Source organism: Trichomycterus rosablanca, chromosome 13, assembly GCF_030014385.1.
Source record: "Trichomycterus rosablanca isolate fTriRos1 chromosome 13, fTriRos1.hap1, whole genome shotgun sequence".
Taxonomy (NCBI): domain Eukaryota; kingdom Metazoa; phylum Chordata; class Actinopteri; order Siluriformes; family Trichomycteridae; genus Trichomycterus; species Trichomycterus rosablanca.
In genome coordinates, this window is record NC_086000.1 from 36,707,199 (window position 1) to 36,730,886 (window position 23,688).

At 41.3% G+C, this 23,688-nt stretch overlaps 1 protein-coding gene across 1 annotated transcript; it reads left to right on the forward strand.

Moving 5' to 3' along the window:
- Positions 1-5,809: 5,809 nt before the first annotated feature.
- cln8 (CLN8 transmembrane ER and ERGIC protein) lies at positions 5,810-15,967 on the forward strand. Its single transcript, XM_063007683.1, has 4 exons — positions 5,810-5,875; positions 13,527-13,765; positions 13,846-14,205; positions 15,505-15,967. Exons 2-4 carry the CDS (start codon positions 13,604-13,606, stop codon positions 15,808-15,810), a joined length of 828 nt encoding a protein of 275 aa, XP_062863753.1. The 5' UTR covers positions 5,810-5,875; positions 13,527-13,603; the 3' UTR covers positions 15,811-15,967.
- The last annotated feature ends 7,721 nt before the right edge of the window (positions 15,968-23,688 follow it).

The following is a 23,688-nucleotide window of genomic DNA, read 5'->3' on the forward strand; positions in this document are numbered from 1 at the left end:
TTTGTTTATTTATTTATTTATGTATCTATTTATTTGTTTATTTATTTATTTATTTATTTATTTATCTATTTATCTATGTATTTATTTATCTATTTGTTTATTTATTTATTCATCTATTTATTTATTTATTTATTTATGTATTTATTCATATATCTATTTATTTTTATATATATATATATTTTTTTTATTTTTTTATTTTTTTATTTTTTTATAAAATAGGGGGAGTTTTGGCTATGCTCTAGTTTAGTGGAAGGAGTTCTGGTTTTGATGGCATTTGTTAGAAGGAGGTTTAGCTATGATGTAATACACCTATCCGGCATAACATTATGACCACCTTCCTAATATTGTGTTGGTCCCCCTTTTGCTGCCCCGTACGCAACAAACTGTGATGCTCTGTGTATTCTGACACCTTTCTATCAGAACCAGCATGAACTTCTTCAGCAGTTTGAGCTACAGTAGCTCGTCTGTTGGATCGGACCACACGGACCAGCCTTCACTCCCCACGTGCATCAGTGAGCCTTGGTCGCCCATGACCCTGTCGCCGGTTTACCACTGTTCCTTCCTTGGACCACTTTTGATAGATACTGACCACTGCAGACCGGAACACACCCCACAAGAGCTGCAGTTTTAAAGATGCTCTGACCCAGTCGTCTAGCCATCACAATTCAGTCCTTGTCAAACTCACTCAAATCCTCATGCTCGCCCATTTTTCTGCTTCTAACATCAACTTTGAGGATAAAATTTTCACTTGCTGCCTAATATACCCCTCCCACTAACAGGTGCCGTGATGAAGAGATAATCAGTGTTATTCACTTCACCTGTCAGTGCTCATAATGTTATGCCTGGTCCTCATAACAGCCTGATATGACCCTCCTATTACTATCCGGGCTTGGGACCTGCACTGAGAGCGCACTGACAAGTGCACCTCTCAATAGCAAGGCTGTTTCGGACCCCCGTCCCCTCTCGGAAATTAGCCAATCATGTCCATGCACTATATGGACAAAAGTATTGGGATGCCCCTTAATTATTGAATTCATGTGTTTCAGCCACAACAGTTTCTACCAGGTGTAATAAATCGATGATATAAAATAAATTACGTGCTTCCAACTTTGCAGCAACAGTTTAGGGAAGGTCATTTCCCTGTTCCAGAACAAAGCAAAGCTCTAAAAAGACATGATGAAAAGCTCCAGTGTCCTGCACAGAGCCCTGACCTTAACCCCACTTAACAGGTCTGGGATGAACCGGAACATCGACATCAGTGGCACAATTTCCCACAGACAGACTTCATAGTCTTGTGAGAAGCTTCTCAGAGGAGCGGCTGTTGTTCTAGCTAAAAAGATCACAGAGGTCGCTCAGAAATGGGACGTCCAACAAGCTCATGGTCAGGTGTCCAGATACTTTTGGTCATATAGTTAATAACTGATGTGATTTTGTCAATAATTTATTACTGATTATCGTATCTGATCAGCTCTCATCGCCTTACATCAGAGATTCAGATGGTCGAGATGTTTCTGATATAATGAGCATATAATACTTGTGTTTTATTTATTTATCTATTTTTTTATTTTTTTTATTTATGTATGTATTTATTTATTTATTCATCTATCTATTTATTTTGTATTTATCTGTTTATTTATTAATTAATTAATTTATTTATCTATTTATTTATTTATCTATTTATTTATCTATTTATTTATCTGTTTATTTATTTATCTATTTATTTATTTATTTAACTATTTATTTATTCATTTAACTATTTATTTATTTATGTATGTATTTATTTATTAATCTATTTATTTATTTATTAATCTATTTATTTATTTATTTATCAATTTATTTATTTATCTATTTATCTTTTTATTTATTTATTTATTTGACCTTTTTCATCGTAGGATTGGTGAGCTTTAGTTTCCACACAATACAGCAAAAAAGTAAAACACACACAGTTGAATTTGCACTCGACTGTATAAAATGCAAAAACAGCAGAAGTTTACGGACGGTTAGCAGTTAGCAGTTAGCAGTCGCGCTTGTTGTTAATATTAAACGTTAATATTTTTGTGCTACATTTTTCTCACTTTTATGCATTTTTGCTTATTAAAAAAAGAAAAGTAAGAGTGGCCTGTAAACTGTCGTGGAGGTTTAGAGTGTGCTTTATGAAGAGTACTTTTGCAGTGCATTGTGGGAATGTGAAAGTGTTCTGTTCTTTCAGTAAGTGAGCGGTGACGCAGGGCAAAACTGGCATTTTAGCGCAGTACCAGATCAGACCTCATTCTGGACCAGTTACCTTCCATTCTGCTTCTGATTCTTTCTGTCCTGTTTAGATTTCGGTTTGCATTACCTGGGTTACAAATCCCCCCTGTTGCTTGTTACCCCTGCTTAATTGCTGGGGTGTGGCGACTTAAAAATGCGGTAAAACACTAGCCTACTAGTGCTGACATTTCAAACTCATAGCTGCTAGTCTGAGGGAGGGAGGGAGGGCTGTAGGGATTCCTCATAAGTGCTGCAGTTGCGACCTCTGCTGGCTGATTGATGGTGCTGCACACACAGACGGGGGATAATAGAGATCAGTGCATGACTACGGATCTCCGTACGAACCCGTCTGGTGCAGGTGAAAAGAAGTAATCGGTACTGCACGTGTCTGAGGGGGCGTGTGTTAGTCACGGCTCTCCTCGGTCAGGACTAGAGGCGGAAAAACAAATCGGGTAGTTGGGTATGACTAAATTGGGAGGTTTTAGAAAGGTTCTGACCTGGAACAGAGAGTTTTAGAATGCTAAAGTTATGCAAGTAGTTTCCTCGTTAGCCTTTATTTAGCAGGAATAATTAATGTAGGTTTGTTTGCAGGAGGTAAGTTGTGAGAGAAGCTAATCCATGCTAACTCTGCTGCTACAAATAGTTCCCTTCTCTTTCTTTAGGTCCGTGTTGACGGTCCTGTACAAACATTCGAGGCTGCGTTTTAGCTGAGATTTGCACAAATTAGCCAGAAATACACGATCAGCCATAACATTAACATTGTTTTTACACTCACTGTCCATTTTATCAGCTCCACTTACCATATAGAAGCACTTTGTAGTTCTACAATTACTGACTGTAGTCCATCTGTTTCTCTGCATGCTTTGTTAGCCTTCTTTCATGCTGTTCTTCAATGGTCAGGACCACCACAGAGCAGGTATTATTTAGGTGGTGGATCATTCTCAGCACTGCAGTGACACTGACATGGTGGTGGTGTGTTAGTGTGTGTTGTGCTGGTATGAGTGGATCAGACACAGCAGCGCTGCTGGAGTTTTTAAACACCGTGTCCACTCACTGTCCACTCTATTAGACACTCCTACCTAGGCGGTCCACCTTGTAGATGTAAAGTCAGAGACGATCGCTCATCTATTGCTGCTGTTTGAGTCGGTCATCTTCTAGACCTTCATCAGTGGTCACAGGACGCTGCCCACGGGGCGCTGTTGGCTGGATGTTTTTGGTTGGTGGACTATTCTCAGTCCAGCAGTGACAGTGAGGTGTTTAAAAACTCCAGCAGCGCTGCTGTGTCTGATCCACTCATACCAGCACAAAACACACTAGCACACCACCACCATGTCAGTGTCACTGCTTTGTTGGGGTCCTGACCATTGAAGAACAGCATGAAAGGGGGCTAACAAAGCATGCAGAGAAACAGATGGACAACAGTCAGTAATTGTAAAGATAAAATGGACAGTGAGTGTAGAAACGAGGAGGTGGTTTTAATGTTATGGCTGATCAGTGTTTATGATTATCCCATTAGCCTGTAAACTCCTGCCATTACTGGAACTGAAGAACTGTAATCGGATGAAACGTCTCTGTTGGGACGCGTCTGTAAAACGTTCATGTACAGGTTGGATGTTTTGTTTTGGAGAACGTGCAATGATCATCGAGATTCATATTCCTTATATTTTAACTCATTTTTTAATCCGATGCCACCTAAACTGACGCCGCTCCGTGTTTCATTCGCCATTCGGTGGAGTCGAGGCTGCGAGGAGGTGCTTGGTTCTCGGAATTCGAAAAAACAAAACAAAAACAAAAAAAAACATTAAATAAAGATAAATAACCAAACACAGAGATGAATATATTAAAACAGGTAGTTGTTTAGCTCCGAATATTTTCAGTGATTATACTGTATAGGCTTATATCAACACGAAGGAGGAATATAATACCAAATATTCACGATTTGTACAGAAATATATATAGATATATATAGATATATAAATATATCAATGATGCTTCATTGAAACAGAACTATTTTCTGCTCTTCCTCATGGTTTTGTTCCTTTAATATTTCGTTGCTCGGGTTGTTTTCCAGACCCTGTTATGATGGCATGCAAGGTACTGAAATTGAATGTCTGATTCGTTGCTTCATCGCTTTTTGTATTCGCATTCTTGAATGTTCATTTGTTTACATTTTATTGCACTGATGGATTCCGATATCTTGATTTCCAGTGATTCATTTGTGTTTAAAATATGCTTTTCAAGACCTTTAAGGGTCATTTGAATTATTTGGGTTTATTATAAATGAGACGTTTATTTATTTCATTTGGTCATACGGTGTAAATATTTCTGCCATTAAATTCTTTTGGAAGAAACGACTCGTGTGTTTATTTATTTATTCTCCCATCGTACACCTGATTTTCAAATCGATCTTCTATCCATTCAGATCAGATTCAACCTAAACAGAATTGGGGGTCCATAGCCCAGAATACACCCTGAACAGGGTGCGAAGCCAAAAATGAGACCTACAGAAATTCTCATGAACAGTATTCAGAGGTGAGGATTGAACCAAGGTTTCCGGGACCCTAGAGCTGGGCAGCACTCATGCTACCACATTTATTCATCTCAATAACCGCTACGTCTGATCAGAGCTGCAGTGGGTCTGGAGCTGCCCCCAGAAACACTAAGAATACACCCTGACCAACCCTCACCCACTCACTCATCTATTTACTCACATAAACACAGTGAGAACATGCCAAAACTCAAAGACTGGTACTGAATGACTCGAGGATCAAACCCAGGTCCCCAGAACCCTAAAGCTGTGCAGCACCAACACTACCTGCTGCACCACATCATTCCTTTAATTAAATAATAATAAAAGGATTATGTGTTCAGGCTGGCATTCAGTGTAGGTGCCACACTGCTCCAGTAATTCAGGTTCAGTTCTCACTGGTTACTATGTGTGTTGAGTTTTGTATGTTCTTTCCGAGCATGGGCTGCTTTTGTGAATTGTTTTATACCCAGATTGGGACAATGGACCTGTTGAATTTGGTATGTTCTCCCAGTTCTTGAGTAGTTTTTATGTATTCGTGCACAGTTCAAAAGATGCCTAAGGTGAACTGAGTGCTTTAAATTGAGGTGTACTCGATGAATGTAGCATGTAATTATGACTTGTGCCCAATAGTTGGCATCTCTGGCCGGGTCTACTGCGACCCTGACCAGGTTTAAGCGCTTAGTAAAAGAACAAATGAATTACTTTATATTAAAGTTTAACGCTTTAAGTATTAGCAGTCACAAAACACGGTTTGTATTGTTGATGGGCTTCGTCTCAAACCGCGTGCTAAAGTACTTTATAGTACGGCAAACGACTGCACTAGAAAAGGCATCGCAGGTCTTTTTTTCCTTACTATGTAGTGCTTAAGGTGTGATTTGAAATGTTGCCCAACTTATCCTGTTGTACATTTGATTGGCTGATTGTAGTTAACCGACATCCAAAGGACCAATCAAGGTTGAGAACCGCATAAGGGCGGGACTATAGTCATATACAGTCATATCACGTGATTTGAAAACCGTGTCATATGAGGAGAAGCTGTGTCTGCTGCAGAGTAAGCAGGAGTCCGAATGTATTTAATAACGCTGTTTAAATCAGGTGAGCCTTATATTCTAACTTTTATTTCTAGTATAGCATGTACATAAGGAGAATAATCTAATTTGGCGGCTTGTATAAACCTTTGTTGAGGAATTTTAGTGGTTTAGGACAAGTTAGCCCGGCTAACCTGGTGTCCAGTAGCACTAGGAGGAACGGGCTGTGTCTCAAATTGCTCGTTAGTCCTTTTATTAGTGCACTATATAGGGAATAATACAACAAATTGTACACACTGTGTATTAACTGTATTTGAGTAAATAAAGCTATTATTCTTAAGCTATAAGAGCTCTGTACAGATCTCAAAGCAGATCATGGAACAGTAGTCTCTGTGCCAAGGTAGGACAAAGCACCCAAACAGTTGGATCAAACCCTTATGTAACCCACAGTCAAACTCACTACGGGTGCCTGGACCGACCATTATCATGGATTATTTCTCTCCTGATTGGAGTGGTCTCTTTCACGATGACACTGGCACTACCTATGACCAGGGCATCATGGCTCAGGATTCAAGGATTGGTGTCCCATCCATCAGTGGATATTTGGGGACTAAAGTTGCACTTTTAACCGTTAAATAAAGAGTTTAGGACAGACCTGGTTTATAGTCCTGTCATCAGCTATCGATAAAGATTCAGAAACGTTAGCCCTCTTATTTTACCGGGCTTGGGACCTGCATTCAGGGGGAACCGACAATCTCCCCACAATGCCTAATAGTTAAGGTCACAAAATGCTGTGAACCTTTCTGTATTTGTGAGCCCAGCCAGGGATACGAACCCACACCAGCTCACACTGTAACCGTACAGGCATCAGGAACTGAAAACCAAACATCTGCTTCAAATCTACACGAGGAGCACGATGAGCGTCTGTATTTCCTCCTAGTATTGTTTAATCAGCCTGATTCCAGCCGATAGCTCATACCATAATATAGATCGATATCATTAGACAGATTGTTTGATTATGCACTACTATATATGCAATAAAATAAAACACAGAGTTTCTTACATTTACTTTGACTTTTATTTCATGTCAGACAGGATGAACCTGAGATATTTCATCTTTTATCTGCTCAACTTCATTTCATTTATTAATAAACATCCATTCCTGCATTTCAGGCCTGCAACACATTCCAAACAAAGTTGGGACGAGGGCAGTTTAGGGCTAATTTAGGTGATTGTGATCATGGTTTGGTACAAAAGCAGCATCCAGGAAAGGCTGAGAGTCTCTGATGAGTAAAGATGATCAGAGGATCCAGTTTGTCCACAAATGTGTGAGAAAATGATTGAAACGTTTAAAAACAATGAACCTCAAAGAAAGATTGGAAGGGATTTGCATGTTCTCCCTCTACAGTGCAGAATATCATTAAACCATTTAAGGAATCGGGAGGAATTTCAGTGCGTAAGGGCCAAGGGCGCAAGCTTATGCGACGACGATGAGCCCCCGTACTGTTGCACATCTTAAGACGTGTTTGCAGGAAGAACGAGACAAAATAAAAGCTGAAACACTAAATCACTTGGTCTCCTCGGTGCCAAAACCTCTTTTAAGTGGTGAAAAGGAACAGCAACATTACAAAGTGGTAAATGCTTTACTGTCCCAACTTTGTTTGGAACGTGTTGCAGACCTGAAATGCAGGAATGGATGTTTATTAATAAATGAAATGAAGTTGAGCAGATAAAAGATGAAATATCTCAGGTTCATCCTGTCTGACATCAAATAAAAGTCAAAGTCAATGTAAGAAACTCTGTGTTTTTATTTTATTCGCATGTTCCATCCTGTCCCAACTATTTTACACCAAATACAAAGACAGGAAAAAACATCCAGTGAGTTGCAGTTCTGTCTGGTTTGAAACGAAAGAAAAGGCTTGTTCGAGATGAACTGCGCCTCGCCTTGGTGGTCAGCGAGAGCTGCCGGTTGCAGTTGGGGGAGGAGGTTAAAAGAAAGCCGTCAAGTCGGACAGTCGCCACCTGCAACCCACGTGAGCTACAGCGGATCTCGCGGCGTTTGCGTTCTGCGTGGCTGATGAAGTGAATGCAGTAGAAATCGATCTGCTTTTGCGTGAAATCGAACTAAACATTCTTGATCATTGAGCAGGTTAAGCCCAGCGTTTGTTTTCCAAATCCATAGTGGTGAATTAAAGATGACCATAAAGTGTCAAATTAAGTTTCTGTAAATAAATATAGTTTTACTCATCATTCATTTATCTTGTAGATTGTAGATTGAAAAAAAAGAAAGAAAAGTTCTAACAAACATGTTATCAAACATATATTTATGTTAATGAATAGATTTAAATATCTGTCCACAACAATTTAAATAAATAGACCTAAACTAAGTAGCCTATTTTTCAAGACTATTGAAACATTTCACATGAAAACGTAAGAATACATAATTCCAAATATATGGTTTGTTCAAGGTAGAATCTGTGAATGTGATAAACAATGTAAAAGTGTTCCAAAAATAATTAGATGGAAATTATAAAGTGCACTCAATCAAACCTTAATCATTATGGTTGTGTATATGGTAAATAGACTGCAATTATATTGTGTCAAAGTGGCTTAAAGTCCAAACTGTCTATATCAGGGGTCATCAAACTACGGCCCGATGCTTTAATTTGACCGGCCCCTTTAACCACTGCAGCAATACATGTTGTCTGGCCCCTGTTCATCTTCGAACTCACAGTATTATAGCGGGGGGGGAAATAACAGAGGAAAATTGGCATGAGGGGAGTGATTGGCGCATCAATAGAGAGATGAGTGACCGCAGCCACTGAACTGTGTTGCAAAGTGGGATTTTGTTATGAAAATCCTTGTGTCCTGTGTTAATTTCATTAAAGCTAATGCTCTTAACTACAGGCAGCAAGGAATTCTTGTCTGAGCTGAAGATGTGCTTTACTGAGATCCGCTGGCTGAGTCGGGGCGAGTTTTGAAATGTTTTAACGACCTGCTCCCGGAGATCGATGCATTTATGCATCCAAAATCAAAACTCAAACACATTGTTTAATTTTTATGCTTCTCTTTCCATTGCTCCCCGATCTCAATAAAACATGCACTCAAAGTAACTACCGTTTTCGACAGCATCTACTTCTGTGAGCAGACTTTTTCGAAGTTGAAACACCTTAAATCTCCAACCAGATCCAGACTCACTGATCAACATTTATTAGCTATTATGACTGGCAGTAACAAATATGGAACCCGACGCTTACTCTCGTCAGGCAAAAGTAGGCTCACAGTTCACACTGATTTTTTAAGGAAACACTGTATGAGGTAGGATAATGGAAATTATTGAAATAAATAAAATTTCTGCATTATCATTATGAACTACAATTATACAAAGCCCAGACAATACATCCAGTATACATAGTAAATAGCTTTTTTGGGTGTGTTTACTATTTCACCTGCGGTCCGGCCCCCCGAAACACTGAAGAGCAGTAATCTGGCCCTTTGGTTAAAAAGTTTGAGGACCCCTGGTCTACATAATTATTTTGTCTACGTAAGGACTTAATCACATTTACCATTCTTTAGGCTTGTTCCAAAAACACAACATTTTGTAGAGGATGTTGTCCCCCTCTATAGGGGGACAACATCTAAATTCTCAGAATTTAGAGGTCATTTCAGACTCACCAAAGGACAAGTGGAGGTACGTAGAGTATGTGGAAGCCACATAATCATCCAGATGGTTTCAATGTTATCATGATAACCGTCTTTTCTCTCACTTACTATTTAGGATCTTATAAACACGTTTGGCCCTGTCTATATGAATCCACAGCAAACAAAATTGCCACTGACAAAGAGTGTCCTAGCCTGTCTATGGACACTGTCGAACCAGGAGTCATATAGGGGTATTTCAGACCGATTCAGTATCACAAAATCCACTCTTGCCAAACATCTCCATGAGTTTTGTACTCTGGTAAATACACACATGGCACACCACATTTCCTGTCCTTTAGGACAAACCCTGCACAATTCTTTGTTAGGCTTTCAAGCAGCTGGATTTCCAAACACTATCTGTGCAGTAGATGGATGCCACATTCATATTCAGAAGCCACACTGTGACAACCCCTTGGCATATTTTAAGAGGAAACAGTTCTATTTTATCATTCTCACTGGATTTCTGAAAGCAAAGTTTAGGAGACTCTGATGCCTGCACATGAGGAATGTCCAGTCCATCAGCTCAGCAGTGTCAGCTTGTTGCATTCTACACAATGTTTGCTTGGAGCCAGGAGACCAAGGTGATTATGTGCAGGATGAAGAGAATGATGAACAGCATTCACTACAACCTCACAACCAAGATGCAGTTTATTATAGAGACATAATAAAAAAAATGTTTTGTGTCATCTTTAACTTTATGCCTGTTGGAGATCATTTTATGTTCAACTTGCTTAACTGTTCACAGTAACAGTAATTGTGACCGGGGTGCCCAAATGTTCGCACACCACTGTATTTTATAGATGCATTGTTAAACAGTATACTTCAGTATGCTCACCGATGTGCCCAGTATGAGTCACTAATGAATAATGTGGTTAATAAGTACATTGTACAATTGTGTAGAAGTTTGTGCTTCTTCGAGCATGGACACATCAGTTATTTAGGCATTGATGATGAATAGTGGCTGTGGTTTATTGAAGATGAATCTCTTAACACAATCATCATCTGAACAAGATTGTTTTGTTCTTCCAGAACAGCTTACCTTCTGACCTTGGTTCTTGTAAAGAAACATGACACCATGCTCATCCACACATTTTTATTCATGTAGCATTTTTAAAATGTTTACAAAGTTTACAGAGAAGAATGAAAAATAAATCAAAGTGTAATAGTAATAGTGGTAATAAAACAGTTAAGATATAAAATATTACAGCAATTCAGATTGCTTTATATTAATAAAATTAGAAGACAAGAACCATCAGAAGTTCTAGAAAAACATCAAGATAAAAAGATCTGTTACATTAAAGAAATATCAGGTAGCCTACTTGAGTCTTTTCATGATATGGAATGATAATTATGACATATGTTGCAATTTGTACGAAAATAAACGGTCATGCTACTAGAAAGCATGATAGTATTTCGCACATATCGGGTCTTTAAGACAAATAAACTGAGATTCACATTTTAGAATGAAACGAAACAACCGCCAGAGGATTCAGCGGAGCTTCTAGCCAATGAGGATTAAGCTCTGTCGTCATCAAGCCGTCTCTCAGGCAGCGCAGCCCGTGGAGAGCAACTGCAGCGACCGGTTCCGCCGCCTGCAGCCGCCGCGCTCTCGCGAGATTATAACCAGTCTGTCATCGTGACGCGCAGGTGGCGCCGACGCAAGTCGGACAAAAAAAACTAACCGGCATGCACCGTACCGAGCCAGGCGGCGATCGGTCTGCGCAGCGCCGGGTTAAGTCGAACAAGCCTAAAGACTGTGTTAAAAAATGCGATACAGGCACGATCAGCAGTGCCTGCAGCAGACGGGACTAAAAAGGGGGCGGGGTTTTCGAGGCTGTGTAAGGACCCTGGTTAGTAGCAGAGATGGGGACACGCACCGACCTCGGACTCGACTCATGACTCGCTAAAAAATGACTCGTAAACAACAAGAGTCCCTAGTGTCAGCATGTGTTGACATTAGTTACATGTGACAATTATATAACCCACCCATGTCTTAACCAACAACGCACGCAATGTGTAAATGTTCCAGCCAGCTTCTGGCGTAGTGATGAAGCGTCGCTCCCTACTCCCTACACAGTCTGAAGTTCACTTCATTTGGTTACCTTTGGATTGGAATCTCACTTAAAATGGTGGAATACCCTACGTAGTGCACTTCACAGGAACAGCCGGGGTGAATGGAACGCTCCTACAGAATCGGCGCTGATGGTTGAAAGACGCTTTCTGAACCAATCAGAGCTTCTGATTGTAATTGTTAGTAAGAAATGCTGTTATTTGCATTTATTCAGTTTGCGTCACACAGATGACGTGGTAATGAAACGCTCGATCGGCTTTCTAACGACTTCCTGTTTTACTTCACCACCGGGAAAAGTTTGGAGGTTTTTAATTATAAGCACATTTACAAAATAACGGATTCTATTCCTAATGGGACGCGCGCTTATAAATGTAATAGCATCTGGAAGAACAGAAGCTAAGGTAAGCAGCGGTTATGATTGTTTTTGCCGTGTTTGGGATTTTGGCCGCTGTGCCGTGATTTATCGAGCGCTTTTGTTCTGTAATGAAAACAAAACGTATCAGTTGAAGCTTTTAACTGGAACCTTCTTGTTACAGAAATTACATTCATTTACACGATGAGGAGGAAAGTAAAGACACGAAGTAAAACGGCTAAATACACTCGCTAATCTGTTGTTGTTTTTATCCGAACGTACAGATTATTTCTTTATTTGTACTCTACATTTATAATATATGTTTTGTGTAGATTATACTGACTTGTGATTTGACTCAGATTCTAGCCTAAAGACTCGTGACTTGACTCAGATTCGTGACTTGACTCGAATTCTAGCCTAAAGACTCATGACTTGACTCGGACTTTAGTCTAAAGAGTCGTGACTTGACTCAGACTTTAGCCTAAAGACTCGTGACTTGACTCGGATTCTAGCCTAAAGACTCATGACTTGACTTGGACTCTAGCCTAAAGACTCGTGACTTGACTCAGACTCTAGCCTTAAGACTCGTGACTTGACTCAGACTTTAGCCTAAAGACTCGTGACTTGACTCGGACTCTAGCCCAAAGACTCGTGACTTGACTGACTCTAGCCTAAAGACTTGTGACTTGACTCAGACTCTAGCCTAAAGACTCGTGACTTGACTGACTCTAGCCTAAAGACTCGGACTCTAGCCTAAAGACTCGTGACTTGACTCAGATTCTAGCCTAAAGACTCGTGACTTGACTCGGACTCTAGCCTAAAGACTTGTGACTTGACTCGGACTCTAGCCTAAAGACTCGTGACTACTCGGACTCTAGCCTAAAGACTCGGACTCTAGCCTAAAGACTCATGACTTGACTCTGACTTTAGCCTAAAGACTCGTGACTTGTCTCAGACTCTAGCCTAAAGACTTGGACTCTAGCCTAAAGACTCGTGACTCGACTCGGACTTTAGCCTAAAGACTCGTGACTTGACTCAGATTCGTGACTTGACTCGGACTCTAGCCTAAAGACTCGTGACTTGACTCGGATTCTAGCCTAAAGACTCGTGACTTGACTCGGACTCTAGCCTAAAGACTCGTGACTTGACTTGGACTTTAGTCTAAAGACTTGTGACTTGACTGTCTCTAGCATAAAGACTCGTGACTTGACTCGGACTCTAGCCTAAAGACTCGTGACTTGACTCGGACTCTAGCCTAAAGACTCGTGACTTGACTCGGACTTTAGCCTAAAGACTCGTGACTTGACTCAGATTCGTGACTTGACTCGGACTCTAGCCTAAAGACTCGTGACTTGACTCGGATTCTAGCCTAAAGACTCATGACTTGACTTGGACTCTAGCCTAAAGACTCGTGACTTGACTCGGACTCTAGCCTAAAGACTCGTGACTTGACTGTCTCTAGCCTAAAGACTCGTGACTTGACTGTCTCTAGCCTAAAGACTTGTGACTTGACTGACTCTAGCCTAAAGTCTCGTGACTTGACTCGGACTCCAGCCTAAAGACTCGTGATTTAGGTTTATTTTTCTACATCAGGTGCTTGATTTGAAGTCTGTGATTGAGCTTCATGAACGTTTTTGGACGTAACGGAGGAAGTTAGTGAGGAAGGAACGATGGTGGACAGCAGCGTGTTTGATCTGGACTACTCGTCATGGACTCTGCGTGTGCAGCTCACCTGCCTGGGCTTCGTCTTCTACAGCGTCGTCTTCCTCCTGTCTCACTTCCTGTCTGTCCTGCTCTCCAGAACGTACCGAGATCTGTCTGCCCGGGAGAAGGTGCGTGAGTTTTATCCTCCTGCTTTACTGGGTGTGTTTACCCGGTTGTTAATATAATCCTGATATTTTCCTCTCTGTAGGTGTTCTGGGCACTGGCCGCGGCGCGGGCGGTCTTCGGCGTGCAGGGCGCGGCCGCCGGCCTGCGGGCGCTGATGGAGGATGGCCCCCTGTTTGCCGATAAGGTCCTGGGACAGGCGGGCTGGTCGTGGTTTAACGTCCTGACGTCCTGCGGGTTCTTCGTGTTCGAGAACCTGGCGCTGCACGGCTCCAACGCCGTGTTCAGGACCTTCGATCCGGCCCTCGCCGTTCACCACGCCTTCGCCCTGGCAGGATACGCCGGCACCGTGGTGTGGGAGGAGATGGGTCACTTCCTGCCCATGGTCACCCTGCTGCTGGAGATGAGCACGCCCTTCACCTGCGTCTCCTGGATGCTCCTCAAGGTGGGAGAAACATTTATGTTCAGTAACCACTTCATCCTGATCAGGGTCGTGCTGGGTCCTGAGCCTACACACTCAGCCTGGTTTTATCTTTTTTTTTTTCTTTCTTTATGTCTGTCTGTGTTCTTTCTGTATTTCTTTTTCATTTCTTTAGTTCTTTTCTGTCTTTCTTTTATTCTTTTTTTCTTTCTTAATTTTTCGCTTTTTTTAATCTTTCTTTTATCTTTCTATCTTTCTTTCTGTCTTTTTCAGTACTTTTCTGTATTTCTTTCTTTTTTTTCTTTTGTCTTTTTGTCTTTCTTTTCTGTCTGTCTTCTTTCTTTCTCTTTTTTTGTCTTTCTTTTTTCTTAATTTTTTTCTTTTCTTCTTTTTTCTTTTTTTTGTCTGTCTTCTGTCTCTTTTTTCTTTACTTTTTTGTTCTTTTCTTTTTTCTTTTTTTCTTCTTTCTGTCTTTCTTTTATTTATTCTTTCTTTTTTCTCTCTCTCTCGTTTCTTCTTTCTTTTTTATTTCTTTCTTTTGTATTTTTTCATTCTTTTCTTATTTTCTTTCTTTTTTATTTTTTTTTGTTTTTCTCTTATTTTTCTTTCTTTTGTTTGTCTTTCTTAGTTTTTTATTTTTTTTCTAATTTTCTTTCTTTTTTCTTATTTTTCTTTCTTTTTTCTTAATTTATTTTTTCTTTTTTTTCTTAATTCTCTTTCTTTTTTCTTATCTTTCTTTTTTTACTTTATTCATGAGATGTTTTATATAAAAGTAGAAATAAACAAACTCAACAGTGAAAAGAGATTTAACATGATTTTAGCTTCATTTACTGCTTTTATGTTTTTAATTGATGTTTAAATATATAAATGATGTTTTTATTATTTGTTCCTATTTAAAATATATATATATATATATATACAATAATTCAAAGCTAAAAATTAATTTCACATAAACCAAAACTTTAAAATAAATTCTAATTATATCCAGAATCCAGCCTCTGCTATGCAGCCACTGTTGGACCCTTGAGAAAGACCCTTAACCCTGTCTGCTCCAGGGGCGCCGTACAATGGCTGACCCTGTGCTCTGACCCCAACTTCCAAACAAGCTGGGATATGCGAAGAAAGAATTTAATTGTACTGTACATCTGTATATGTATATATGACAAATAAAGTATATCTTCTATATCTTCTTCTTATCCATATATTGTAATAAATTATAATAAATACCATTAACACTAGTACTCCATCACATAGAACATATGTAATATATAAATAATTAATAGAATTATATTTTTAATATATATAAATCCCTCTGCCCCTCAGGCCGGCTGGTCCCACACGCTCTTCTGGAGGATGAACCAGTGGATGATGATCCACATGTTCCACTGCCGCATGGTGCTCACCTACTACATGTGGTGGGTGAGCTGGTGCCACTGGGAGGGGCTGTGTACCCACGTGGCGCTGCCGCAGCTGCTCATCTTCTTCACCGGCCTGGCGCTGCTCACGCTCGTCCTCAACCCCGTCTGGACCCACAAGAAGACCATGCAGCTCCTCAACCCCGTCGACTGGAACTTCAGCAAACCGGCGCCGCAGAACGGCCCGCGCGGGGGGAAGGAGCACGCCGGCTGAGCTCGCAGCAGGGGCTTCTGGGAAATGTAGTCATCTGATAGAGACTGAGAATGTGCTTTGGTTATGAAAGCGCTTGAAACGAGGCTATTGTTGTTTATTTTTATTTATTGTGACATTTTTATGGTGGTTTAATTGACTTCTTTGGTCAGTTGATGTATTAAACGTAGCTAAACGTACGTATGCTACCGCTACGTTATCCTGCTGTACAAGTTGTAACGTACGAGTTGGAGTACCACAGTATCATGGCTGCTTTAAGATATCCTCATCTTGGGCCCCTGAGCAAGGCCCTTAACCCTTAATTGTGTTCAGTCATTAGTGTAGGTCGTTTTGGATGAAAGCGTCCGTTAAATGTGCTAATGGTTTCTCTACCATCAGTGCCGCAGATTAATAACGCGACTCCGCCGACTGCTGACTCCAACTCGCCTGCAGGCGCCCGGCTGGTCGATAGCACTGCTGAGATTGGAACTTGAGAGCTTGAGATGGTAGCTGGGCAAATACACACGTATACAGACCTACTGTATATACACACTTATACACACACACACATATACAGACCTATACACACATACACGCAAATATACACACAGACCTATACACACACAAATACACACACCTATACACACATACACGCAAATATACACACAGACCTATACACACACCTATACACACATACACACTTGTACACACATACCTATACAGACCTATACACACATTTACATTTACATTTTCGGCATTTAGCAGACGCTTTTATCCAAAGCGACTTACAGTTGTGACAGTATACAGTCTAAGCAATTGAGGGTTAAGGGCCTTGCTCAAGGGCCCAACAGTGGCAACCTGGTAGTGGTGAGGCTTGAACCGGCAACCTTCTGAATACTGGACCAGTACCTTAACCACTAGGCTACACTGCCGACACACATATATACACAAACACATACACACTTATACACACACCTATACACTCACATACATGCCCATACACACATATACAGTGTATCACAAAAGTGAGTACACCCCTCACATTTCTGCAAATATTTCATTATATCTTTTCATGGGACAACACTATAGACATGAAACTTGGATATAACTTAGAGTAGTCAGTGTACAGCTTGTATAGCAGTGTAGATTTACTGTCTTCTGAAAATAACTCAACACACAGCCATTAATGTCTAAATAGCTGGCAACATAAGTGAGTACACCGTGAACATGTCCAAATTGTGCCTAAAGTGTCAATATTTTGTGTGACCACCATTATTATCCAGCATTGCCTTAACCCTCCTGGGCATGGAATTCACCAGAGCTGCACAGGTTGCTACTGGAATCCTCTTCCACTCCTCCATGATGACATCACGGAGCTGGTGGATGTTAGACACCTTGAACTCCTCCACCTTCCACTTGAGGATGTGCCACAGGTGCTCAATTGGGTTTAGTCCATCACCTTTACCTTCAGCTTCCTCAGCAAGGCAGTTGTCATCTTGGAGGTTGTGTTTGGGGTCGTTATCCTGTTGGAAAACTGCCATGAGGCCCAGTTTTCGAAGGGAGGGGATCATGCTCTGTTTCAGAATGTCACAGTACATGTTGGAATTCATGTTTCCCTCAATGAACTGCAGCTCCCCAGTGCCAGCAACACTCATTCAGCCCAAGACCATGATGCTACCACCACCATGCTTGACTGTAGGCAAGATACAGTTGTCTTGGTACTTCTCACCAGGGCGCCGCCACACATGCTGGACACCATCTGAGCCAAACAAGTTTATCTTGGTCTCGTCAGACCACAGGGCATTCCAGTAATCCATGTTCTTGGACTGCTTGTCTTCAGCAAACTGTTTGCTGGCTTTCTTGTGCGTCAGCTTCCTTCTGGGATGACGACCATGCAGACCGAGTTGATGCAGTGTGCGGCGTATGGTCTGAGCACTGACAGGCTGACCTCCCACGTCTTCAACCTCTGCAGCAATGCTGGCAGCACTCATGTGTCTATTTTTTAAAGCCAACCTCTGGATATGACGCCGAACACGTGGACTCAACTTCTTTGGGCGACCCTGGCGAAGCCTGTTCCGAGTGGAAGCTGTCCTGGAAAACCGCTGTATGACCTTGGCCACCATGCTGTAGCTCAGTTTCAGGGTGTTAGCAATCTTCTTATAGCCCAGGCCATCTTTGTGGAGAGCAACAATTCTATTTCTCACATCCTCAGAGAGTTCTTTGCCATGAGGTGCCATGTTGAATATCCAGTGGCCAGTATGAGAGAATTGTACCCAAAACACCAAATTTAACAGCCCTGCTCCCCATTTACACCTGGGACCTTGACACATGACACCAGGGAGGGACAACGACACATTTGGGCACAATTTGGACATGTTCACTGTGGGGTGTACTCACTTATGTTGCCAGCTATTTAGACATTAATGGCTGTGTGTTGAGTTATTTTCAGAAGACAGTAAATCTACACTGCTATACAAGCTGTACACTGACTACTCTAAGTTATATCCAAGTTTCATGTCTATAGTGTTGTCCCATGAAAAGATATAATGAAATATTTGCAGAAATGTGAGGGGTGTACTCACTTTTGTGATACACTGTATATGTCTATACACACCTATACACACACATACACACTTATACACACACCTACACACATACGGACCTATACACACACACATACATACATACATACATACAGAATTATACACACCTTTCCACACATACATATACACATACAGTGCCTTGCAAAAGTATTCAGCCCCCTTGAACTTTTCAACCTTTTGCCACATTTCAGGCTTCAAACATAACGATATGAAATTGTAATTTTTTGTGAAGAATCAACAACAAGTGGGACACAATCGTGAAGTGGAACGAAATTTATTGGATATTTTAAACTTTTTTTAGAAATAAAAAACTGAAAAGTGAGGCGTGCAATATTATTCAGCCCCCTTGCGTTAATACTTTGTAGCGCCACCTTTTGCTGCGATTACAGCTGCAAGTCGCTTGGGGTATGTCTCTATCAGTTTTGCACATCGAGAGACAGAAATTTTTGCCCATTCTTCCTTGCAAAACAGTTCGAGCTCAGTGAGGTTGGATGGAGAGCGTTTGTGAACAGCAGTTTTCAGCTCTTTCCACAGATTCTCGATGGGATTCAGGTCTGGACTTTGACTTGGCCATTCTAACACCTGGATACGTTTATTTGTGAACCATTCCATTGTAGATTTTGCTTTATGTTTTGGTTCATTGTCTTGTTGGAAGATAAATCTCCGTCCCAGTCTCAGGTCTTTTGCAGACTGCAACAGGTTTTCTTCCAGAATGGTCCTGTATTTGGCTCCATCCATCTTCCCATCAATTTTAACCATCTTCCCTGTCCCTGCTGAAGAAAAGCAGGCCCAAACCATGATGCTGCCACCACCATGTTTGACAGTGGGGATGGTGTGTTCAGGGTGATGAGCTGTGTTGCTTTTACGCCAAACATAACGTTTTGCATTGTGGCCAAAAAGTTCGATTTTGGTTTCATCTGACCAGAGCACCTTCTTCCACATGTTTGGTGTGTCTCCCAGGTGACTTTTTATAGATATCTTTGAGAAATGGCTTTCTTCTTGCCACTCTTCTATAAAGGCCAGATTTGTGCAGTGTACGACTGATTGTTGTCCTATGGACAGAGTCTCCCACCTCAGCTGTAGATCTCTGCAGTTCATTCAGAGTGATCATGGGCCTCTTGGCTGCATCTCTGATCAGTCTTCTCCTTGTTTGAGCTGAAAGTTTAGAGGGACGGCCAGGTCTTGGTAGATTTGCAGTGGTCTGATACTCCTTCCATTTCAATATGATCGCTTGCACAGTGCTCCTTGAGATGTTTAAAGCTTGGGAAATCTTTTTGTATCCAAATCCGGCTTTAAACTTCTCCACAACAGTATCTCGGACCTGCCTGGTGTGTTCCTTGGTCTTCATGATGCTCTCTGCGCTTTAAACAGAACTCTGAGACTGTCACAGAGCAGGTGCATTTATACGGAGACTTGATTACACACAGGTGGATTCTATTTATCACCATCAGTCATTTAGGTCAACATTGGATCATTCAGAGATCCTCACTGAACTTCTGGAGTGAGTTTGCTGCACTGAAAGTAAAGGGGCTGAATAATATTGCACGCCCCACTTTTTAGTTTTTTATTTCTAAAAAAAGTTTAAAATATCCAATAAATTTCGTTCCACTTCACGATTGTGTCCCACTTGTTATTGATTCTTCACAAACAATTACAATTTCATATCGTTATGTTTGAAGCCTGAAATGTGGCAAAAGGTTGAAAAGTTCAAGGGGCCTGAATACTTTTGCAAGGCACTGTACACTTATACAGACCTATACACAGATACATATACTTATACACACACCTATACACACAGATATACACACATGCACACATACACGCAGATATACACACACACACCTACAGTATACACACAGATATACATATACACACACACCTATACACGCAGATATACACACACACATACACACACACATACAGACCTATACACACTTGTACACACCTACATACACTTATACACACATATACAGACCTTTTAGACCTTTACACACATACACACACACATACACACACCTATAGACAAACATCTATACACACAGTTACACAGACCTATACACACATACATACACACACTTATAGACACACGCCCGCCTATACACACAGTTACACAGACCCATACACACACCTATATACACACCTACACACCTACATACACTTAAACACACACCCATACACACACACAAATACACACATCTATATACACACACACACACACTTATAAACACTATATGGCCAAAAGTATGTGGACACCTGATCATGAGCTTGTTGAACATACAATTCCAGAACCGTGAGTATCAATTGAAGTGGTTTTTTTAGTTTTGGTTTTGTTTTTTCTGTTTGAGGTTTAAGACTAGACCGGTTACTGATGTCCTTCTCACACCTTCAGTCTGTTTTACTTCTGTTTTTTTAGAGAAGTGAAAGTTCCGCTTGAGCTAAAGACTCACGCTTCACTAATTTAACTGTGTGAACTTCTGTAGCTTGAGTGATCAGGTCGCTTTCTCAGAACAGGAAACACTTATTAAACACTTATTTTTATATATTTTATTCATCCAGATTTGTGTAAAATGAGGAGTTTTGTCCACAAACAATTTCTCAGTTGATCTGCTTAATAATTATTTTTCACAGTCCTGAACATTAAATAAATCTTTATGCTAATTAAAGTTACTCTGTTTTCTAAGTATTTTATTATTTAATTTCATGACCTGGTCAGGGTCCACCTGGAAAACAGTGGGTGCAAAGCAGAAACACCCTGATGATCTGACAGCAGGGGGGTTCTGGGAAACGTAGTGATTTGAGAAATGAGAACGCACCTGATTGGACGGTTTGGTGTTATGAAAGTGCTTGAAACGCGGCTTTTGTTTGCCATTCTTTGTATTTATTGTAACATTTTAAGGTGTGTTTAATTGACTTTCTGGTCAGTTAATGTATTAAACTCGGCTAAACTGGTCCGGGTCCACCTGGGAAACACTGGACGCCAAGCAGGAACACCCTGAACAGGGCGCTGATTCATCCCCCTTTCGGACAATATCCAATCGTGGTGACCCATATGTCTTCAGTCATTCCTTTTGTTTCCATTATTTTGTCCACCAGTTGTACATGTACCATTAAATAAATCTCTCAAATAAAAGCTTCTAAGTTTTCCAAGTATTTGTTTCCTTCATTTCATTTTTTAAACCGTTTTGACCTGGTCAGGGTTGCGACGGGTCCAGGTCCACCTAAAAGACACAGAGCACAAAGCAGGAACACCCTGAACAGGGTGCCGATCCATGCCCGCTTCAGACAATACCCAGACGGGAATAGTAATAATTAAATAAACACGGAATTAACCTGTACACGAACACCCCCTTGTGGAGGCTTTACGTTACAGTTAAACCACAGTAGGAGCAGACATTTTTATTTATTAAGTATGTTTTGTGTTTCGTTTTGATGCGTTTTTTGTGTTTGTTTGTATGTACACTATATTGCCAAAAGTATTCACTCACCATCCAAATAATTGAATTCAGGTGTTCCAATCACTTCCATGGCCACAGGTGTATAAAACCGAGCACCTCGGCATGCAGACTGATTCTACACACATTAGTGGAAGAACGGGTCGCTCTCAGGAGCTCGGTGAATTCCAGCGTGGTACCGTGATGCCACCTGTGCAACAAGTCCAGTGGTGAAATTTCCTCACTACTAAATATTCCACAGTCGACTGTCAGTGCTATTATAACAAAGTGGAAGCGATTGGGAACGACAGCAACTCATCCACCAAGTGTTACCACGTAAAATGACCGAGCTGGTCAGCGGATGCTGAGGAACATAGTACGCAGAGGTCACCAACTTTCTGCAGAGTCCATCACTACAGACCTCCAAACTTCATGTGGCCTTCAGATCAGCTCAAGAACAGTGTGTAGAGCTTCATGGAATGGGCCGAGCAGCTGCATCCAAGCGCAATGCACAGCGTCGGATGCGGTGGTGTAAAGCGCACGCCGTCACTGGACTCTAGAGCAGTCTGGCGATCCGATGGACGAGTCTGGGTTTGGCGGTTGCCAGGAGAACGGTACCTGTCTGACTGTATTGTGCCGAGTGTAAAGTGTGGTGGAGGGGGATTATGGTGTGGGGGTGTTTTTCAGGAGTTGGGCTCGGCCCCTTAGTTCCAGTGAAAGGAACTCTTAATGCTTCAGCACACCAAGAGATTTTGGACAATTTCATGCTCCCAACTTTGTGGGAACAGTTTGGGGATGGCCCTTACTTTTCCAACATGACTGCGCACCAGTGCACAAAGCACAAGGTCCATAAAGACGTGGATGAGCCAGTTTGGTGTGGAAGAACTTGACTGGCCTGCACAGAGTCCTGACCTCGACCTGATAGAACACCTTTGGGATGAATTAGAGTGGAGACTGTGAGCCAGGCCTTCTCGTCCAACATCAGTGTCTGACCTCACAAATGCGCTTCTGGAAGAACGGTAAAAAATTCCCATAAACACACTCCTAAACCTTGTGGAAAGCCTTCCCAGAAGAGTTGAAGCTGTTATAGCTGCAGAGGGTGGCCGACATCATATTAAACCCTGTGGATTAAGAATGGAATATATTAGTCAGTTTGTCCACTAGTTGTACATGCGCGACGTTCTCATGTATTAAATGTGCTGCATTGTTGTGACCACCAGAGGGCGGTAAAGTACTGAAAATAATCCACTGACTGATACACTGACACCTGAACCGACTCTGCTTCTCGTTTTTAACTGCAGATATGTGAAAAAGTATTTGCCCCCTTTTCGATTCCTTTTTTTCACTTAACTATTTGAGATGATCGAACAAATCATGGAGTTTAATTCCATTTTTAATGGATTTTATGGATTTATGGGTTGCCACAGTGGATCTGGTCCACATACCATGGATGCCCTTCCTGACAACCCTTAAATTTCTATCGTGGCTTGGGACCGGCATTGAAAGCGCACTGATGCCCTCCCTTCCCCACCCGGAAAGAAGCCAATCATATCCATGCAGACGCTCAACCGGTCGATAGCACAGCTAAGATTCAGACCTCGGATCTTCAGATCTCAGCGGTAGTGGACCATCTTAACAGTTGTAGAGCAGTTGTAGCCTAATGGTTAAGATACTGGACTAGTAATCAAAAGGTCACTGGTTCATGCCCCACCACTGCCAGGTTGCCACTGTTAGGCCCTTGAGCAAAGTCCTTAACCCCTAATTGCTCAGATAATACACTGTCACAGTTGCTTTGGATAAAGGTGTCTGCTAAATGCTGAAAATGTAAATGTAAAAAACACAATATAACTGCATTTATTTAGGGAATA